Source organism: Salvelinus sp. IW2-2015, linkage group LG4q.1:29 (genome assembly GCF_002910315.2).
Source record: "Salvelinus sp. IW2-2015 linkage group LG4q.1:29, ASM291031v2, whole genome shotgun sequence".
Classification (NCBI taxonomy): domain Eukaryota; kingdom Metazoa; phylum Chordata; class Actinopteri; order Salmoniformes; family Salmonidae; genus Salvelinus; species Salvelinus sp. IW2-2015.
The window spans coordinates 83,234,765-83,256,572 of NC_036842.1; the positions used below are offsets into that span (position 1 = coordinate 83,234,765).

A 21,808-nucleotide genomic window follows, 5' to 3' on the forward strand; every position below is an offset into this window, starting at 1 on the left:
CCATAATATTTGTTTTAATATTTGTTCTGTCTTTTCTGGTGGATTAAACTGAAATTGGTAGATCAGACAACACGCTCCTCAGATACATGCTCATTTACACACACTACATACACAAACAACCTGTGTTGTCATTGTGTATAATAAGGGTCATTACGCATGATCAATCATGTCTGAAATGATCAAATAACGTATGCAAAATCTTTACAGTTCGATAGAGTTGAAGTAACCAGAATCATGTTTTATCAGCAAGAGAGCAGTTATAATGCGGTCTATCCCGAAAAGTAACCTAGTCCAAACACGAATCTAATTCAATTGTAGACAACTCTAGACCTAAACAAAAATGAAAAATATTCTTCCCAGAGAACACCAGCTCCCTCTAGTGTGTGTGAGATCTCACTTCAGCTTTTAAATCTTTCATTTAACTCAGATTCTCACGCAATACTTCAACACCATCAGTCAGTGTACTGTCATTTTTTCTCATTGGTATTATTAAAGAAGTACAGAACACCACAGGCCCCAGCTGCAACAGCTCTCTATGCATTGCAGTGAAAATTCTAATACTTCTACAAAACACAAACATCAGAGCTAGTAACGCCACAGCAGGGAATAAGAAGGGGTGAAATTCCTGTAGGAGGATAAGGAGGTGATATAGATAGGACTGATATAAGGATCATGTCAGATTATCAACAGCAGAGGTTGCCTACTCACTAGCACAGATCTTCCTCTTCCATCTGCTGTTCCCAGATGGGAGGGATGACTTGGTACTGGAATGTTCTGCAGGGAGAGTGGGCATAACCCGTATCACAACACATACAGTATTGATCTGCGCCAACACTACTGTGGCAACACATTTGAACTGGATATCTGTCAAACAATGATAAACTATAGTTCTACATTTACAAGTTATGTAAGCGAATGAGAGGTCTCTATATAGTTTTAGGGTGCTAGGCAACTACCATTCAGCCATGGGGTGGCGTCGCACACCTTTCAACTGAGCCCAGCAAATGTAGCGTGGAGAACAGAACAGCTGTGGCCTATTGACAGCCAGTAGACAGCCCTATCTGTGCAGCCGGACAGAATGTTCAGGCCAGTCGCAGTGCGCAGCGCTCCCCATGCCAAGACAAATATGAACTTAATGTGGGAGAATGGCTTTGTCTGCCCCACCCAGATTTCAGAGCCTTAACTGGAGGAGTGGGATCTCACACGGGGAAACAGAGGACAGCGGGCTGCTCCTAAATCACTCACTCCCTCAGACCCTAATAAACAAAGCCTACATCCCACAGTACCAGGGCTATATCACTATATGGATGGAATCATATCCTACACGCTCTAGACATCCAGACTGACGCCTGTAATGATGCTGGGAGAGAACTGGCTGCTACAAGGCCAAGGCTGTGGGCGGCGAGAACAGGGAAATAGCTACAGTTGAAGTTGGAAGTTTACTTACACTTTAGCCAAATACATTTAAACTCAGTTTTTCACAATTCCTGACATTTAATCCTAGTAAAAATTCCATGTCTTAGGTCAGTTAGGATCACCACTATTTAAAAAATGTGAAATGTCAGAATAATAGTAGAGCGAATGAATGATTTATTTCAGCTTTAATTTCTTTTTCATCACATTCCCAGTGGGTCAGAAGTTTACATACACTCAATTAGTATTTGGTAGCATTGCCTTTGAATTGTTGACCTTGGGTCAAACGTTTCGGGTAGCCTTCCACAAGCTTCCCACAATAAGTTGGGTGAATTCTGGCCCATTTCTCCTGACAGAGCTGGTGTAACTGAGTCAGGTTTGTAGGCCTCCTTGCTCGCACACGCTTTTTCAGTTCCGCCCACACGTTTTCTATAGGATTGAGGTCAGGGCTTTGTGATGGCCACTCCAATACCTTGACTTTGTTGTCCTTAAGCCATTTTGCCACAACTTTGAAAGTATGCTTGGGGTCATAGTCCATTTGGAAGACCCATTTGCGACCAAGCTTTAACTCCCTCACTGATGTCTTGAGATGTTGCTTCAATATATCCACAATTTTCCTACCTCATGATGCCATCCATTTTGTGAAGTACACCAGTCTCTCCTGCAGCAAAGCACCCCCACAACATGATGCTGCCACCCCCGTGCTTCACGGTTGGAATGGTGTTCTTCGGCTTGCAGGCCTCCCCCTTTTTCCTCCAAACATAATGGTCATTATGGCCAAACAGTTCTGTTTTTGTTTCATCAGACCAGAGGACATTTCTCCAAAAAAGTACGATCTTTGTCCCCATGTGCAATTGCAAACCGTAGTCTGACTTTTTTTATGGTGGCTTTGGAGCAGTGGCTTCTTCCTTGCTGAGTGGCCTTTCAGGTTATGTCGATATAGGACTCGTTTTACCGTGGATATTGATACTTTTGTACCCGTTTCCTCCAGCATCTTCACAAGGTCCTTTGCTGTTGTTCTGGGATTGATTTGCACTTTTTGCACCAAAGTACGTTCATCTCTAGGAGACAGAACGCGTCTCCTTCCTGAGCGGTATGACAGCTGCGTGGTCCCATGGTGTTTATACTTGTGTACTATTGTTTGTACAGATGAACGTGGTTCCTACCTACAATGTGGTACCTACCTACAATTTTTTTCTCCTGAGGTCTTGGCTGATTTCTTTTGATTTTCCAATGATGTCAAGCAAAGAGGCACTGAGTTTGAAGGTAGGTCTTGAAATATATCCACAGGTACACCGCCAATTGACTCAAATTATGTCAATTAGGCTTTAGAAGCTTCTGATAGGCATGACATCATTTTCTGGAATTTTCCAAGCTGTTTAAAGGCACAGTCAACCTAGTGTATGTAAACTTCTGACCCATTGGAATTGATACAGTAAATAAGTGAAATAATCTCTAAACAATTGTAGGAAAAATGACTTGTGTCATGCACACAGTAGATGTCCTAACTGACTTGCCAAAACTATAGTTTGTTAACAAGTGGTTGAAAAACAAGTTTTAATGACTCCAACCTAAGTGTATGTAAACTTCGTCTTCAACTGTATGGCTGAAGCTAGGGGGAAATCAGGCTAATGTGTTTCATGTGGGTGAATGTCAGGGAGACTTCACACCTTTCTTCTCCTGTGCAGAATCTTGTGGTTTGAGAGATGTATCGGAGTTGGCCTGTTTCTTCGAGTCAGCACTGTAAAAAGACATGGACAACACACAAAAACAATGAGCAACGGCAAATATCCATATACGAATAAGGACACATTGAGGGTTGTGCTGTAGTAGTGGACTCACGTCCTGTTGGAGTCAGGCATGTCCAGGTCCACTGTGTTCATGGCCACCTCAGGCACCGTGCGGGTGTACAGTCCATTCATCAGACCTGTGCATCTGTAGTGACGTCCTGAAAATATAAATCTTATTAGGCCAAATTCACATATGACACTAAGTGTACCCCAACAAACTAGGACAGCTAGGATGGTTACAAAGCTACTGCTCTTACTATGTGTAAATGTGTCTGCCTCTAACTGGCTAGGTCACACTACCAGGCTGCATTACTGCTTTGGAAATAACAGTGCAAACATGTTACCTTACTTTATACATTTGCACCAGTCAGCATGCAATAAAAGTCTCATATATATATCTGTAGACACACAGGTATAAATGGAGACTTGGTAAAAGCATTGTGTTAAAGTATAAATCAACATTTAAGGAAAACCAACCATGTGATATGGAACACAAGTGAACATTCATGCTAGTGATTACTCACAGAACCAAACTGAAGCCATGTTGATAATTGTTTCATAGATTCTTCTGAGTACATTTCATAATAAAAAACCAGTACAAACATTATCTAGAATTCTACGTAAATGCGTGGGGCATGCTCTGCATCATTAACTGAATGGGTTGGTTGTGTAGTATACTATGGTTATGGATGTGGGTCTAATTGTCGAGGCAACACAGCTTCAGCACAAACAATAGCCCACTTGAGGTGCTGAATCAGAATGAATTTAGGGCAATTACCCAAATAATACTGTTGATGTCACATTGTGTTTGGATTCCAATACAACAACAAAAAATACTTTGACCGAGAGATGACCCAAGGATGACCCAAACAGAAAGATGAGAAAGACCCGAAAAGAGAAACCCATAAAGTGAAAGGATGCGTGTAATGGTCTATTACTATTATTTGAATTCAGTTCATAGTGGAGACGCTTTTGCATTGGGTCTAATGTATGGTTTTTGTTGTGACAATAAGTGACCGTGCTATTTGGGGAAATAAAATAAAAGTAACTGCTCCCTAGAAGTGTCACTCAGTCCCCCCTAAAAACACATGACCGACTGGGGAATGAACAGGGCTGAGCGACACTGTCCAGGGAAATTCAAGTGTGGTTAAGTGCGTGGGAATGTGCCAATCAGCAAACAAGTTTTTTGTAAACAGAGGTTATGCTTGTGACAGGGTTATTAATGTGAGGGTGCGGGTCAAAAAAATTGTTTTTTTTGCAAAATCGAACATTTCAGTTGTTAATTCTGCTGTTAATTTGAAAAATCAATAAAAGTTGGTAAATTTGGCTAATTTGTTTTAAAAAATTAAGGGAGGAAGCAAGTAACTTATGTAATCAAATACATTTATTTATACTTACAGCTTTAAATAGCATAAATTAATCAAAACAGTTTATTCACTGTGGAAAAATACAAGGTAGCAAACAAAATCTTATAAACAACTAAAATGTACAACAAAATATTCTGGAGCCAACTTGCAGAATTGTGCCCCCAAAAAACTAGGATCTTGTCATGAGCAATGAGCTCAGCTTTGTGTTAGGAGCAACATGAGAGCCCTTGAGAAGGTTTCTGAATGATAAGCGCCTTCTGTAACAGAGAATCACAGGGGGACATAGACGGGGAGATGGAGGTTACTATCAGATGGGGCAGACAAAAAGACTTGAAGAAACTGCATGCCAAAAACTCAGACCTTCAACACGTTGTGCGTTAAAGCGGTCAGAACGAACAGCACGTCTCAGTGGGTTAGCTTGGAAGAATGGAAGGATTTTGAAACATACTAGGGACTCAATTATCGAACAAATGTGTGTCTAACGGAATGAACTCGTTGCCATACACAGGACCCATGCTGCGTTCTCAACATGAATGGTTAATGAGTGGTCACAAAGAGCTATGGAGGCAGCAAACGCAAAGCAACAATATTGATCATGTGACCCAAGTAGGCCATCACCTTCCTGCCATAACGATTCAGCCCGTCACAATGATTGTTGTGTGTGTGTGTGTGTGTGTGTGTGTGTGTGTGTGTGTGTGCACAGTGGGATTTATTTAAGATACCAATCAGAGTTCGCAGCAATCAGCCATTAGGTTGCAGTAATGGAATTTGAAACAGAAAGGGAAAATATGGAAGGGAAAACATGACCTAAAAATATTAAGAATCACAAATAAAATAAAAGCTTTGTTGCAACACTTAGCAATCCTTTTCAAAAACAAGTCATAACTGTACTACCAGACCAAGCTATTGATTCAGAACACTTCAGAACAAACATTCCTGGGATCATTTGCATATTAGAATATGTGCAAAAATGTGCGTCAAATCCAAGTCTTGTGATCCAAGCAGCACAAAAGCAAAGAACTATACCTAAATATTTCAAAGAAAAACAATCTTTCTTTGGAAGAATTTGCTACAGTACCTGATGTAGAGATAAACATGAGGATCCTCTGTGTTCTTTTACAACAATGAGAGTTTAACTCAGATTCATCTAAAATCAAATGTGTCCCATTAAACTGCACTAGAAAAATCTACCAAATAACGGTGTGAAAGAAGATTCTAAAACAAAAATATAGCAACAAAATACCTTCCGGAATCATCTTAGAAAAAAGCTAGTGAGATGCAAAAACAATAATACTGTTCGCCATCTCCATTACGTTCCTCACAGGCGCAATATCGCAGTGCAGTTCAAGAAAAAGCAGTACTCCGTTCAACAGACTCCACAAAACACAAGCACACCAGGCACTACACACAACCTTAGCAGTCCCGCCAAGTCAAGTGCTTTTAGTGGATCCATTTTGGATTACAAAATGTTAAAATCATTTTACCCCAAAATAAGCTTAGGAATACTGAAATAAAAGATTAAGTAATTGAAAGGATGCATGTTAAAGGGATACTTAAGGATTTTGGCCCTTTAACTACCTCCCCAGAGTCAGATGAACTCATGGATACCATTTTTATGTTTCTGTAGTTTGAAGGAAGTTGCTAACTAGCACAATGACTGGAAGTCTATGATAACTGCTAGCATGATTTCAAGATTCCATAGACTTCCAGTCATTGCGCTAATGCTAGTGGAGCATTGGCTCGCGAAACTACCTCAAACTTCCTTCATATTGGGAGACATAAAAATGGTATCCAATGGTTCATCTGACTACAGGGAAGTAGGACTTCATTGCCAAAATCCCAAAGTATCCCTTTAAGAACCATGCATCGCACTTGGTATAATACTTTCATGAACATGAAGTTTGTTTGTCATAAAATCAAATAAAGAATAGAAGACTTGAAATTGAACATCATTTTAGAATCTGCATAATGCATTTTACATTGTGCAGACTGCTGTAGCTCAGGCACTTGCGTCACAGAGAGTACAGTACAGCATTAAGTCCATGAGGCACCAGGCACTGCATCTCTAGTTGGCCCTGAGTTCTAGACGCTACTGGGCCCAGGGCAGTAGGCCTTGGGGCTGGGGCTCAGGCTGCTCAGCCTCCATGTAAATCTGGCCCAGGAGCTCGTGCAGCATGCTCAGTAGGGGCAGGCCCAGACTCAGCAGCTCGTACATGAAGCCGTAGTCCTCCGAGCGATCCCTGAGGTGGAGCCCCGCCTGACTGACTGCCCCATGCACCCAGCAGGCCAGCCGGTGGGGCGTCCCACACACTGTTTGGCCAGCGTGCAGCGGCCAGCGCAGGCTTCTCCTAAGGAAGGAACACAGGGTACCTGGCGGCTGGCTCTGCAGGCTGCCCGTGGTTGAGTTGGGGTCACTCCCGTTCGCCAAAAAGGTCAGATGTCCCTGGTCCTCCTGTGTGTGATAGGCACAACATAACATTTAAAAATCAGACTAAGTGGTGACTAAACACATAAATACAATTTAAAAAATATCACAAATAACATCATACTTCCCAAGTAAAAATGACTGACTGTTTCGCTGTTACTGAAAGCTGTTTACCGTTCTCCTCTGGAACTTGCTTGAACTTTGAAGGCTGGGTTGGCGCTGAGAATAGTGAAGCTTGCAATAAAACTTCCCTGTAAAACAAACACATCAAATCACATACTAAAACGCCTGTTGTCACTAAATATCAAATAAAAATGGACAAACGGCTTCTGCACCCGGGTGTAAAAAGAGGTTGGTATATGGGTGTGTCAGGATCATACCCTGTTGGGAGTCGTAGGCGTGTCCTCCCAGGCGTAGTGTGGAGCTGCAGACGTCACAGCGGAAACACTCTCTGTGGAAGAAGTGGCCCTCAGCGCTGAGACGCTCCATCACGTACACACGCTTGGAGCAGAAGTGACACATGTCACTGCCTCCCAGGTTCTGAGGAAACTCCTTCCTTCCAACACACTGTCAGGAGACAGCACAGACAACAGCAGCAGGTTAGGGATATGGAGAGAACAGAATAGGCAAGCTGTTAGCGTAGTCGTCTACTGCTAAAAATTAGGGAGCTTTGCGGTTGAGAGCCATATAAAAAGTGAGCCATTGAACCCCTTTTGGTTCTATATAGCACCATTTCTTCTAGCAGTGTACAGTATTAAGTGGTGGTATGACCACCTAATAAGTTAACATGTAACCCTAATGTGGATGTTAAGGCAGGCAGTGGGATAGGACTAGTGAGGATTTCATCATTTTATTTATTTATTTAACCTTTATTAAACTAAGCAAGTCCATTAAGAACAAATTCTTATCTACAGTGACGGCCTAMCCCGGCCAAACCCTAACCTGGATGACGCTGGGCAAATTGTGGGACTCCCAATCACGGCCGGTTGTGATTCAGCCTGGAATCTAACCAGGGTCTGTAGTGACACCTCTWGCACTGAGATGCAGTGCCTTAGACCGCTGCGCCACTCGGGAGCCCTCAGAGAACCTTCCAGACTGAAGAGTAACACCAAGTACAATATAACCTAATCAAATTAGTAATACGGCCATAAGGAATAAGTCATACCTTTCAATGGTCCCTGGTATTTTGAAGGCAAAAACTTTAAAATATTTCATGAAATGGGAACTTAATTAGTAGGGAATTTATCCAGCACAGTGAGAGACGATCATGATGATGAAATCAACAATTCTCTGCATGGTGTGGCAAAGCAAAATACTGTTTACCGCTCTAGACTTGAAGACCTGAAGTGGGGCAAAACCCTGTGTGAACAGACGCCCACATGAGTGCATGGAGTTCCCATCACTGTGGCCCCTGGAGGCCTTTACACAAAACACCATGGCTCATGACTGGAGAATTCACCACAAGATTCAGGTCAGAATGCTTGACAGTACACAGTCCCTATTTCAACAGCTCAACCTTTATCTTTTCTAGTGAAGATATGAACATTCACTCATTAGTATCTTCACAGACCACGATCATCATGCAGAGGGAGGTCACCTGACCTGAAATTCTCAGAACTGCAACACCATGGAAACAAAACATTGTGCAATAAAAATCTCTGCCACTAAATGGACTTAAAATGGATTATCAAGCTGTTACCAGACTTCAAAAACATTCTCAGTTTCTTCACGCATCGCGCCGACAGAAACAAGCATCTTTCTGGTAAGAAGAGGGGCGGGGTGGTATGCCTTATGATCAACGAGACGTGGTGTGATCATAACAACATACATGAACTCAAGTCCTTCTGTTCACCTGACTTAGAATTCCTCACAATCAAATGTCGACCGCATTATCTACCAAGAGAATTCTCTTCGATTATAATCACAGCCGCATATATTCCCCCCCAAGCAGACACATCGATGGCCCTGAACGAACTTTATTTGACTCTATGTAAACCACATATCCTGAGGCTGCATTCATTGTAGCTGGGGATTTTAACAAGGCTAATCTGAAAACAAGACTCCCTAAATTCTATCAGTATATCGATTGTGCTACCAGGGCTGGTAAAACCCTAGATCATTGTTATTCTAACTTCCGTGATGCATATAAGGCCCTCCCCCGCCCTCCTTTCGGAAAAGCTGACCACGACTCCATTTTGTTGCTCCCTGCCTATAGACAGAGACTAAAACAGGAAGCTCCCGCGCTCAGGTCTGTTCAACGCTTGTCCGACCAGTCTGATTCCACGCTTCAAGATTGCTTCGATCACGTGGATTGGGATTGACGAATACGCTGATTCGGTGAGCGAGTTTATTAGCAAGTGCATCAGCGATGTCGTACCCACAGCAACTATTAAAACATTCCCAAACCAGAAATCGTGGATTGATGGCAGCATTCAAGCGAAACTGAAAGCGCAAACCACTGCTTTTAACCTCTTGAAGCTAGGGGGCAGAATTGTTATGTTTGGAAAAATAACGTTCCCATTGTAAGCTGCCTATTTCTCAAGGCCAGATGCTAGAATATGCATATAATTGACAGAGTAGGATAGAAAACACTCTAAAGTTTCCAAAACTGTCAAAATATTGTCTGAGTATAACATAACTGATTTTGCAGGCAAAAACCTGAGGAAATCCAAACAGGAAGTGACTCTTACTTTGAAAAATCACTGTTCCATTGCCTGCCTTTCGTCCATTTAAAGGGATATCAACCAGATTCCTTTTCCTGTGGCTTCCTCAGGGTGTGAACAAGCTTTTATTTTGAAAAATGAGCGAGATTTATCAAAACGCGTCAGTGGATACACGTCAGTCCCTCCATTAGTTGATGCGCGCGACCCTCGTTGCTCGACATTTTCTCTCTCCAGTATTGAATAGTTTACAGTCCGGTTATTGATGTTAAAACCAACCTGAGGATTGATTTATTGTGTAACTGGGAGTCTCGTGAGTGCAAACATCCGAAGATCAAAGGTAAGCGATTAATTTTATTGCTTTTCTGGCTTTCGTGACCAATCTACATGGYYGCTAGGTRTTCTTAATGTWTTGTCTAGTGATCGATAAACTCACACAAACGCTTGGATTGCTTTCGCTGTAAAGCATATTTTCAAAATCTGACACGACAGGTGGATTAACAACAAGCTAAACTGTGTTTTGCTATATTGCACTTGTGATTTCATTGGCGCTCTGCAATTCAGCGGTTGTTGGTGAAAATGATCCCGCTAACGTTGAGTGGCTGCTGCCAACATACTGACTCAACTCCAGCCACTTTAATAATGGAAAAATTGATGTAAAAAATAGCCACTTAGCCACTAGCCACTTAGCCACTAGCCACTTATTTAATTATAATTTTTCTTTGATAATATATTTTTTTACCCCCTTTTCGTAGTATCCAATTGTTAGTAGTTACTATCTTGTCTCATCGCTACAACTCCCGTACGGGCTCGGGAGAGACGAAGGACGAAAGCCATGCGTCCTCCGAAACACAACCCAACCAAGCCGCACTGCTTCTTAACACAGCGCGCATCCAACCCGGAAGCCAGCCGCACCCATGTGTTGGAGGAAACACCGTGCACCTGGCGACCTGGTTAGCGTGCACTGCGCCCGGCCCGCCACAGGAGTCGCTAGTACGCGATGAGACAAGGATATCCCTACCGGCCAAACCCTCCCTAACCCGGACGATGGTCCGATGCTAGGCCAATTGTGCGTCGCCCCATGGACCTCCCGGTCGCGGCCGGCTGCGACAGAGCCTGGGCTCGAACCCAGAGTCTCTGGTGGCACAGCTAGCACTGCGATGCAGTGCCCTAGACCACTGCGCCACCCGGGAGGCCCATCACTAGCCACTTTAAACAATGCCACTTAATATAATGTTTACATACCCTACATTACTCATCTCATATGTATATACTGTACTCGATACCATCTACTCCATCTTGCCTATGCCGTTCTGTACCATCACTCATTCATATATCTTTATGTACATATTCTTCATCCCTTTACACTTGTGTGTATAAGGTAGTTGTTGTGAAATTGTTAGGTTAGATTACTCGTTGGTTATTACTGCATTGTTGGAACTAGAAGCACAAGCATTTCGCTACACTCGCATTAACATCTGCTAACCATGTGTATGTGACAATTAACATTTGATTTGATTTAAATGTGAGTAGGTTAGACTGGTGACATTTTATTATTCCAAACAGAGTGAGGCAGTCAAACAGAACAGACACAAACTTTACTGTGCCTCATTTCCTTAGATGGGGTTAGACAAGCAGGCAGGCGAGGGGCGGCACAACACTTTCACCTTATACTCTTTCACTTGAGGAGTCTCAGACCCAGGGAACATAGAAAGCAGGAGCACAGCCCTCTCCTTTATACTCCTTCTGTTAAACTCCCTAGTCGTTACATTTTGCACTTTTTTCTGAAGAACAGCAAAAGGGTAAAGGAAAAAAACCAAGTGTGAAAATCAAACTGCAGGAAATGGATAAGTAAAAACATTAAATACTGAACAGCAATTATAATCCACAATTAAGTTGATGTGGGGTATAAAATACCATTTAGCAATTTTGTATCTTTCGAACATTGGTGTTTTTGTTAGCGTGTTGCGCAGTCTGCTAGACTTTTGTGGCTAAGGCAGAATTGGATTAACCATGTTGAATGGGCTTAAATCCATTACCCACACAAGCATTGTTTTACTGTGAGTGTATGGCTGTGACTGGAGCCGACATGCTGTATCCAGACAGATAGACCACGGTCTCATGGTCACCTGGTTCATCTTGTCCCCCAGCTTCTCTAGGCGCTGTCTCATCCCTGTGGGGTCAGGAGAGGGGTGTTCTGGGTAATCTACATAGTCTGGGATTTCGGTGCATGGAATCCACACTCTCTGCTGCACAAACTCTGTGCGTGGAGAGGCCTGTGTTTGATCATCCTGTGGAGGACTCCAGGACCATGTTGGAATGTGAAGGGGAGTGGGTTGCCCCACGGCTGCAGGCTCTTCTAAGAGTCGCATATAGATGGAAGGCTGAAAGCAGACGTACACACAAGGCAATGTGTAAAGAAAAACTGACTTCCAGCCAGTAGAGGGCGAACCTCCATGGTCATCAATGTCTACAGTGAGTGGTGTAAAAGGGGTGTATTTTCAAAGACTTGTCCTAGACTATGGTGATTTTTAACCATTGATTATTTCGTTATCGTAGGCTATAGGTTAGGGGGTTGGTGATTTTTAAACTACATTATTGGGTTTATAACTGTTAGGAATTTTATGAATAATGACTAAACAATGTCTACATTTAGATAAAACTATAATTAATTGAACTCTACCCTGTATTATTATATCTCATTAATAATGTTAATTCATAAGGAAGGGATTATGTAGCATGCACAAGGAGTAATTAAAACATAATAAACACCATTCCAACTTAGTTGGAGAGGTATGTGCTGTGGGTTATTAAGTAAGCAAAAAGGATTGTTAACCTATGGTTGAACCGACTCAACTTAGCCCTGGGATGTTTAGATAAGGCAGCGAGTGACTCCCTAAGGTCACATATGTCAGAGTCAGGCCCGCGGGCCACAATTTCCGGCCCGCGAGGAAGGTTTTTTACGGCCCCTGGGATGATGCTTGATTTATTATTAGAAACCGGCACGGCCAGACCGCAGCACAGCCGGCACACCCGCAGCATCTTTACACGCACCAATACTACATTCCCACATGCAACGGTGACGCACCGAAGCAGTAAGGCTGCTTCATTTCAATATTTAATTGGACACAGCAGTCTGTCAGCATCACAAGTAAAATTAAGCTTTCAGTACCCATCAAAATGGCAAAACGTGAAGGTGGGACACTGGAAGAACCAGGGGTGTTGCAACAAGGTGGAGTCGGAAGTATATGTTCACGGAGGTAGCTGCGAACACCATGTTAGATGTTCTTCTCGATGTGGAGACAAGTTGATGCTACTGAGGACATGAAAAGTAGTAATATAGACGACATACTTATTGAAACGAAACACACGAGCGACAAAAACAAAAATATAGAACATGGAACAGGCTCAAAAGGCAGAGAATTAACGAGGCTCAAATCCTCGGCCAGGCTCTGTTCAAAAAAGCATCAACTAAGGCAGAACGGACTGCTCAAGCCAGTTTTATTTTGGCAGAGAGATCGCTAAAATAGCCCGCCATTTACGGAGGGGCATCTTCATCAAAACTGCATGATTTAAAGTTTGTGACGAGTTTGCCCAGAAAACAAGGCAACTCTCTTTAACTCGTGAGTCTAAGCAGAAAACACATTGCCGAGAGAGTAGACCAGTTGTCCATCAATCTAAAAGAGCAGCTTCGTGAAAAAGGGAAAGATTTCATTGCATAATTTCCTTGGCTGTGGATGAGAGCCACCGAACATTTCTGACATTGCCAGTTGTCAAATTTTTCATTCCGCGGAGTTGGACTCAGCCTAAGCGTAGACAGAGGAGTTTTTGGGCTTTACGTTCCTATGCATGGCAACAACACGGGCTATTTTGTACTGAAGAGGTGTCAAGATGTGTAATGAGATGGAGCTGCCCTTGGGAAAAAAACTCGTGCGGTTCTGACAACGACGGAAGCCACCTGCGATGTGTGGGACACAGGAAGCGTACTGGTGGCGAAGATACGGGAAACAGATGCAAGAGGAAAAACGCGGGACAGGGGTGACTGACAGCTTTCATTTATTCATACACCAGGGAAAGCGTTGTCTGGGTAAAGCCTTGAAAATGGAGCATGTAATTGAGCAAATCATCACGCGCACAGTTATAACTTATACTCAAGACCAAAGCGTTTGAATCAACCGGCCAGTTCAGAGGCATTCTTGACGGAGTTAGGAAAACGGAGCATGGTGATTTGCTCTTATCACACAGAGGTAGCGATCGGCTAAGCAGGGAAAGGTGCTTCAAAGATGTTTCGAGCTTCGTGAGGAGATTTGTCTGTTTCTGGACAGCAAAGGGAAAAGACACAACACAATCCGAGACGAAATGTTCTGTGTGAAATGGCTTTTCTGTGTGAATTACGAGTCATCTGAATGCAATGAACTTGCAGCTGCAGGGTCGGGATCTGTCATCTCTGATATGTACAGTACAGTGGAAGGCATTTAAAACCAAACTGACTCGTGGGAGACGCAGATGCGGAAAAGAAAATTTGAGCCACTTTCCCAGCTGCCAGACATGAAAGAGAAGCCTCTTACCAGTGCGTTCCCGAGCGCACAGTTGGCTGATAAAATAGGTATGCTTGCCGCTGACTTTCGACGCCGATTTGCTGACTTTGAAGCACAAAAAAGCAGGTTGGAACTGCTCGGTAACCCATTTGCTGTTGACGTGGAAAAGCTCACCACCAAAACTCCAAATGGAGTTGATTGACCTCAAATGCAATGATGCACTGAGGGCAAAATATGCGGCAGTGGGTGCTGCGGGTTCGCCCGTTCCTCCCCGACACAATGCCCCAGCTGCGCATCCAGGCTGCGTAACGTTGGTCTAGTTTGGCAGCACAATACCTGGTGTGAACAACTGTTTTCTTTGATGAACCTGAAACAAAACATCAACCGAAGTCGACTTACTGCTGAACACCTCCACTCAATTCTGAGGATTTCCCTCAGCTCAGAGCCTTACCCCGAACATGAGATGCCACTTGTGGAAAAGATGGGACACCACCAAGTATCACCCTCAACCTCAAAACAAGTGAACATTACTGTGCAATCACATATTTTAGAGTTTTTACTCAGTTCAAGTTTAAAAGTTTAAAGTTTAATATTTTTTTCACTGCATGTTACTTCTCCTTAACAAAGTGTTGTTTTTTGATTAATAATTTTTTGCACTTTATTTTATTGTATTTCAATCCAATTATATTTAAAAATATTTCAGTTGAGTGGATGATAGAAAATTGCTTATTATTGGTGTTTTTTCTTGAAGTAAATTTAGCCCATTTGCTAAAATAGAAAATATAGGCTACTGATGGTGCCTTGAATACCGGTTTCTTTCATTTAATGTTCATGTTATGGGGATTTTTATATAAAGGAAATTTGTCTTTTGTGTCTGTTGAAAATTAAAGATTACTGACAGAGCCATAAGAAAATATTGCTTTATTTATCTGATCATATTGGAATATATTTGTTAGGTTTTCAGTAGGTTCAATTAGGTTCACTAGACTATATGCGTCATTTAAAAAWTTTTCAATGAACATTCGAACAGTCCGGCCCTCGGCTTGTAGCTAAATTTTTTATTTGGCCCTCCGTCCATTTGACTTTGACACCCCTGCCCTAGGTCTTCCATTATCTTGAGCTGTCTGCTAAAGTGGTAATAAATTATGGTGAAACTTCAGGAGTTAATCTAGTTATATTGTGTGTCATGTGTGTGCGCTGGTGAGTTGGAACCTGTTTTGTCTTGGTCGAGAGGAGGAGCTTAATTTTGTGACCAATGACGTCATATTTTGTATATAAACTGTTGTTCGTGGTTCAATGGGAGCGTGCTCCGAGAATAAATACTATTATCTAATTTTAATAAGACTGGTCCCTGTCTATTTTATACAAATAAGAATCTTACAAATTCTTATAAACAGACAAGAGTGATGTTAATTAATGAACACATTAAGAATTATGAAATTCCTGTAACAATAACGCAGTAGCTGACCCTTCCTGGGTCAGCTTTGGTGATTTGACTGTACCTGCCACTTGGGGAGCAGGGGTGGAGGGGGAGGGGGCTGTTCCTTGGGCTTAGTGAAGCGAGGGCTCTCCATCATATTCAGAGGAGATGAAGGAAGGCTTGAATCAGAGTCCCAATCAGACTGACAGAGAATGCAGGAAGGGAAAGAGGAGCAGGACAGAACAGAAGGAATAGGAAAAACCAGAGAAAGCAGTACAGAATGATTGGTTTCTGTTAGAGGTCGACCGATTAATCGGAATGGCCGATTAATTAGGGCCGATTTCAAGTTTTCATAACAATCGTAAATCGGTATTTATTTTACACCTTTATTTAACTAGGCAAGTCAGATAAGAACACATTCTTATTTTCAATGACGGCCTAGGAATGGTGGGTCAACTGCCTTGTTCAGGGGCAGAACGACAGATTTTTACTTTGTCAGCTCGGGGATTCAATCTTGCAACCTTACAGTTAACTAGTCCAACGCTCTAACCACCTGCCTCTCATTGCACTCCACGAGGAGCCTGCCTGTTACGCAAATGCAGTAAGAAGCCAAGGTAAGTTGCTAGCTAGCATTAAACTTATCTTATAAAAAACAATCAATCATAATCACTAGTTAACTACACATGGTTGATGATATTACTAGTTTATCTAGCGTGTCCTGAGTTGCATATAATCGATGCGGTGCGCATTCGCGAAAAAGGACTGTCGTTGCTCCAACGTGTACCTAACCATAAACATCAATGCCTTTCTTAAAATCAATATACAAGTATATATTTTTAAACCTGCATTTTTAGTTAATATTGACTGCTAACATGAATTTCTTTTAACTAGGGTAATTGTGTCACTTCTCTTGCAACAGAGTCAGGGTATATGCAGCAGTTTGGGCCGCCTGGCTCGTTGCAAACTGCGTGAAGCCTATTTCTTCCTAACAAAGACAGCCAACTTCGCCAAACGGGGGATGATTTAACAAAAGCGTATTTGCAAAAAAAGCACAATCGATACACGACTGTACCTAACCATCAATGCCTTTCTTAAAATCAATACACAGAAGTATATATTTTTAAACCTGCATATTTAGCTAAAATAAATCCAAGTTAGCAGGCAATATTAACCAGGTGAAATTGTGTCACTTCTCTTGCATTCATTGCACAGAGTCAGGGTATATGCAATAGTTTGGGCCGCCTGGCTCGTTGCAAACTAATTTGCCAGAATTTTACGTAATTATGACATAACATTGAAGGTTGTGCAATGTAACAGGAATATATAGACTTATGGATGCCACCCGTTAGATAAAATACGGAACAGTTCCGTATTTCACTGAAAGAATAAACGTTTTGTTTTCGAGATGATAGTTTCCAGATTCGACCATATTAATGACCAAAGGCTCGTATTTCTGATGTTGATATTTGATAGAGCAGTCTGACTGAGCGATGGTAGGCAGCAGCAAGCTCGTAAGCATTAATTCAAACAGCACTTTCGTGCGTTTTGCCAGCAGCTCTTCGCAATGCTTCAAGCATTGAGCTGTTTATGACTTCAAGCCTATCAACTCCCGAGATTAGGCTGGTGTAACCGATGTGAAATGGCTAGCTAGTTAGCGGGGTGCGCGCTAATAGCGTGTCAATCGGTGACGTCACTAGCTCTGAGACTTGGAGTAGTTGTTCCCCTTGCTCTGCAAGGGCCGCGGCTTTTGTGGAGCGATGGGTAACGATGCTTCCAGGGTGGCTGTTGTCGATGTGTTCCTGGTTCGAGCCCAGGTAAGGGCGATGAGAGGGACGGAAGCTATACTGTTACACTGGCAATACTAAAGTGCCTATAAGAACATCCAATAGTCAAAGGTATATGAAATACAAATGGTAGAGAGAGAAATAGTCCTATAATTCCTATAATAACTACAACCTAAAACTTCTTACCTGGGAATATTGAAGACTCATGTTAAAACTTCTTAATAGGGGGCGCCATTTCCACTTTGGGAAAAAATAGTGCCCAGATTAAACAGCCTCGTACTCTGTTCTAGATCATATGATATGCATATTATTATTACTATTGGATAGAAAACACTGAAGTTTCTAAAACTGTTTGAATTATATCTGTGAGTAAAACAGAACTCATTTGGCAGGCAAACTTCCACACAGGAAGTGAAAATTCTGAAGTGGGTCTCTGTGAAGGGCTGCTCCTATTCAATTGCCTTGTATTTATGGATATGTATGCACTTCATATGCCTTCCACTAGATGTCAACAGGCAGTAGAAAGTTGGATGAGGTGTCTAGCCTGATGTGGGACCGAATGAGAGCTTTTGGAGTGACAGGTCAGCCATATTGGCAGTATTTTGCTGCGCACCTGGGAGCACCATATCATTTTCTGCAATGCGTTAGGTAGACACGAAGAAATGCTCCGTCTGGGACATTATTGGATACATATGAGAAAAACATCCTAAAGATGGATTTTCAACTGAGTTTGACCAGTTTATTCGACTTTTATGACTTTTGGAATTTTTCATTCCATGCGCCAAACTTTGGACACGTGAGCACCATTATGCTAGCCAAAGTTGCTAATTCGACAGAAGAAATGGACATTCTAAAACAAAACAACGATTTATTGTGGAACTAGGACTCCTGGCACTGCATTCTGATGAAATTTCATCAAAGGTAAGAGAATAATTATGATGTTATTTCGTATTTTTGTTGAATATGTTGACTCCAACATGGCGGAGAATGGCTGAGCGCTGTCTCAGATTATTGTATGCTGTGCTTTTTACTAAAGTATTTTTTTTTAAATCTAACACAGCGGTTGCATTAAGAACCAGTGTATCTTTAATTATATGTCCAACATGTATTTTTCAGCAAATTATTATAAACATGGAGTTCTGTTAGATTACGACTCTCCAAAATTTCTCCGGACAATTTGGAGGCACTTTGCGCCATGTTCACAATGTAAAAAACCAGGACAACCCATTTTGTAGCTATTAACTATGCACCTTTCAGACAATAACATAAAGTTATTGTTATATACATATGTTAATAAGAGACTGTCTAATCTGATGGAAGCTTGTTCAACAGGTTAGTGAATTAATTTTATCTCTATTTTGGGGTTTTGGTGATCAGCTATCTTGCGGTGTTAATAAAAAATGCCGTTTGTGTGATTAACCGCGCTATGTGTGTGCTCGCGCATAACATAAATACCGTTGTCTGTGTTTCTGCCCACATGTGAATGAGAACTTTTCACAAACATCGGACTGTTGGCTTGATATCACAAGATGTTTCTTCATTTGCTGTATCCCATTCCGTACTTGTGCATTTTCATGTAATATATTACTTATATGATATCCCTGTGCACTAGTCTAGGCTAGTCAGCGTTTCTGATATGACGATTCCCGGATCAGGATGGTCATCATGGGTCGGTGGATGTTATGCGTAAAAGGATACCTACCTAGCTCATATGTTCTCATGTTTGACAAGGTACCCACGTAATAAACGTTAGGCTTTTCCTTACATGGTACTACATAGTTGCAACTATTTACTTTCTCCTTCTCCAAAACACTATGTTTTGTGGCCATTATTGTCTAAACCAAATTGAACATGTTTCATGTATCTTATTTGAGGACTAAAATTGATTTTAATTGATGTTATATTAAGTAAAATTAGTGTTTCATTCAGATATTGTTGTAATGTCATTATTACAAAGTTGTTGTTTTAATTTTAAAAAGAATGTATTTATTATAAATATATATTTTTTTTAAATATTTTTTTTATTTTTTTAATTCAATCAGCCGATTATATCCGGTATCGGCTTTTTTGGTCCTCTCAATAAAGTCGGTATCTGGGTTGAAAATATAATTCGGCAAGCCTCTAGTTTCTGTTACTACGATTTCAAAACCACACACCTTCGCATAGATCATCATACTACTGCATGTGTTCCATGGCATTCAACGCCATAATCAGATATTTCAAGGCATTTAGTTAGAGTATTTGAACAGATGCCCTGCTAACAGCCACTCAGTCCTTTCCTGGGGTTTCATACTGTATTCTCTTCTGTATCATGGTTTAAAATGCACAACCTCCTTCTAAATAAAAATACAATTTCATAAACATTTGAAAAGACTGCCGGCAAGCACTCGTACAGTGGTAAAGATTCTAAAACCAGATGTCCGTACGTTTCTTCTGATGGCTAACATGAACATTCAGTCTTAACGGTAGTATGTTGGGCCAACATACAGAGTCTAGAACTGAAGAGTCTTACAGTAACCATAAGCACTGAGCGCATTGAGTATAGTCAGTATGCAACCATACACGTTACCTGCATTACTGGGATATTTGTCACCGTCTCTACACAGCACAGCGTACAGGGACCATACCATTTACCCTTCTGGTCAGAGTACAGTACAGCTGCTCACCTTTTTGCGCAGGGCACCGCCAGGCGCCGCATTCTCCTCAATCTTGGCCAGCAGCTGGGTGGCCATGGAGCGCACCTTATTCTGCTCTCCGCCCTCACCTGCAGGGGGGGCACTCTGACAGGACAACTGGAGACATAACCAGCCATGGAGATAAAGCGCCAAATGAATATGCAGTCCCTTTAACACTACTAAAATTGTGCCATCTAAAGCCATACTCGTGATAGAGATATACTTGTTGCTACTAAACACACCTCCTCTAAGTAGTTGCCCTTTCTTTGTCTTTTGCTCATTGGGTCATCTTTCTCCAGCCTCTTGTCATCCTGTGAGGAAAAGGCAGTACAAAATACACCGGTTTATTTTACCCTCAATCACTTCACAATCAAAAGGTTATGAGTCTGAGGGTTATCCATAAGAAAGTATGCCTTGTGTGATCTGGATTATCTCTCGTTCACATACCTTATCTACTCTCCTATTGGCAGAGAGGAATTGATTTTATCTGCAAAGTTAACATGCACTTACGTTGACAAACACTTGACGTAGGCTAAATCTGATTTACATGTACGCCTTTGTTGCTGCAATGCTTTCCTTTTAAAGCCTGCACATGGGAGAGCGAGCGAGCGCGAGAGAGAGAGCGAGCGCAAGCCGGAGAGAGAGCGCAAGCCGGAGAGAGAGCGCAAGAGGGAGCGCAAGAGGGCGAGCGCGAAAGGGCGAGCGAGCGCGAGCGGGAGAACGAGCCAGCGGGAGCGAGCGGGAGAGAGAGCGAGCGAGCGGGAGAGAGAGCGAGCGAGCGGGAGAGAGAGCGAGCGAGCGGGAGAGAGAGCGAGCGAGCGGGAGAGAGAGCGAGCGAGCGGGCGGGAGAGAGCGAGCGAGCGAGCGGGAGAGAGAGCGAGCGAGCGAGAAAGAATAGAGCGAGCGAGCGGCAGAGAGAGAGAGCGAGGCGGGAGAGAGAGCGAGAGAGCGGGAGAGAGCGAGAGAGCGAGCGAGCGGAGAGAGAGCGACGGCGAGAGAGCAGCGGCGAGCAGAGCGGAGGAGGGAGCGGAGGAGAGAGAGCGAGCGAGCGGGAGAGAGAGAGAGCGACGCGAGCGAGAGGAGCGAGAGAGCGAGGAGAGAGAGCGAGCGACGAGCAAGAGGGAGAGAGAGCGAGCGAGCGGGAGAGAGAGCGCAGGAGAGGCGAGCGAGCGAGCAAGGGAGAGAGAGAGAGCGAGCGAGGGGCAGAGAGAGAGGCGAGCGGGGAGAGAGAGAGCGAGCGAGCGAGCAGAGAGCGAGCGAGAGAGAGAGCGAGCGAGAGAAGAGAGGAGCGAGGCGAGAGAGAGCGAGCGGAGAGGAGAGCGAGCGGGAGAGAGAGCGAGCGTAGCGAGGAGCGTGGTGAGAGAAAGAGCGAGGCGGGTGGAGAGCGAGCGCGAGCGGGGAGAGAGGGCGAGCGAGGCGAGAGCTAGACGAGGAGCGAGCGGGAGCGAGAGAGACGAGGAGGGCGGGAGAAGGCGAGCGAGCGAGCGAGCGAGCGAGGGAGAGAGAGGAGCGAGCGAGCGGGAGAGAGAGAAGCGGGAGAGAGAGCGCGGGAGAGAGAGCGGCGAGAGAGGAGCGGGAGAGAGGAGCGAGGAGAGAGAGCGGGAGAGAGAGGGGAGAGAGAGCGAGGAGAGAGAGCGGGAGCAGAGAGGGAGGAGAGAGCGAGCAGAGGAGAGAGAGCGAGCGAGCAAGAGGGAGAGAGAGCGAGCGAGCAAGGGGAGAGAGAGCGAGCCGAGCGG

General features: G+C 43.2%; 1 protein-coding gene across 3 annotated transcripts in view; it reads right to left on the reverse strand.

Moving 5' to 3' along the window:
• Window positions 1-21,808, reverse strand: part of mical2b (microtubule associated monooxygenase, calponin and LIM domain containing 2b) — a 97,149-nt gene that overhangs the window by 19,762 nt on the left and 55,579 nt on the right. For all 3 annotated transcript variants that reach the window (XM_023985879.1, XM_023985880.2, XM_070443193.1), the window contains exons 15-22: window positions 20,315-20,383; window positions 20,064-20,189; window positions 7,376-7,562; window positions 7,170-7,246; window positions 6,941-7,022; window positions 3,256-3,361; window positions 3,084-3,154; window positions 709-774 (exon numbers count right to left, since the gene is read on the reverse strand). In XM_023985879.1, coding sequence (XP_023841647.1) covers window positions 709-774; window positions 3,084-3,154; window positions 3,256-3,361; window positions 6,941-7,022; window positions 7,170-7,246; window positions 7,376-7,562; window positions 20,064-20,189; window positions 20,315-20,383 — 784 coding nt within the window. The remainder of the gene's footprint in view (window positions 1-708; window positions 775-3,083; window positions 3,155-3,255; window positions 3,362-6,940; window positions 7,023-7,169; window positions 7,247-7,375; window positions 7,563-20,063; window positions 20,190-20,314; window positions 20,384-21,808) is intronic.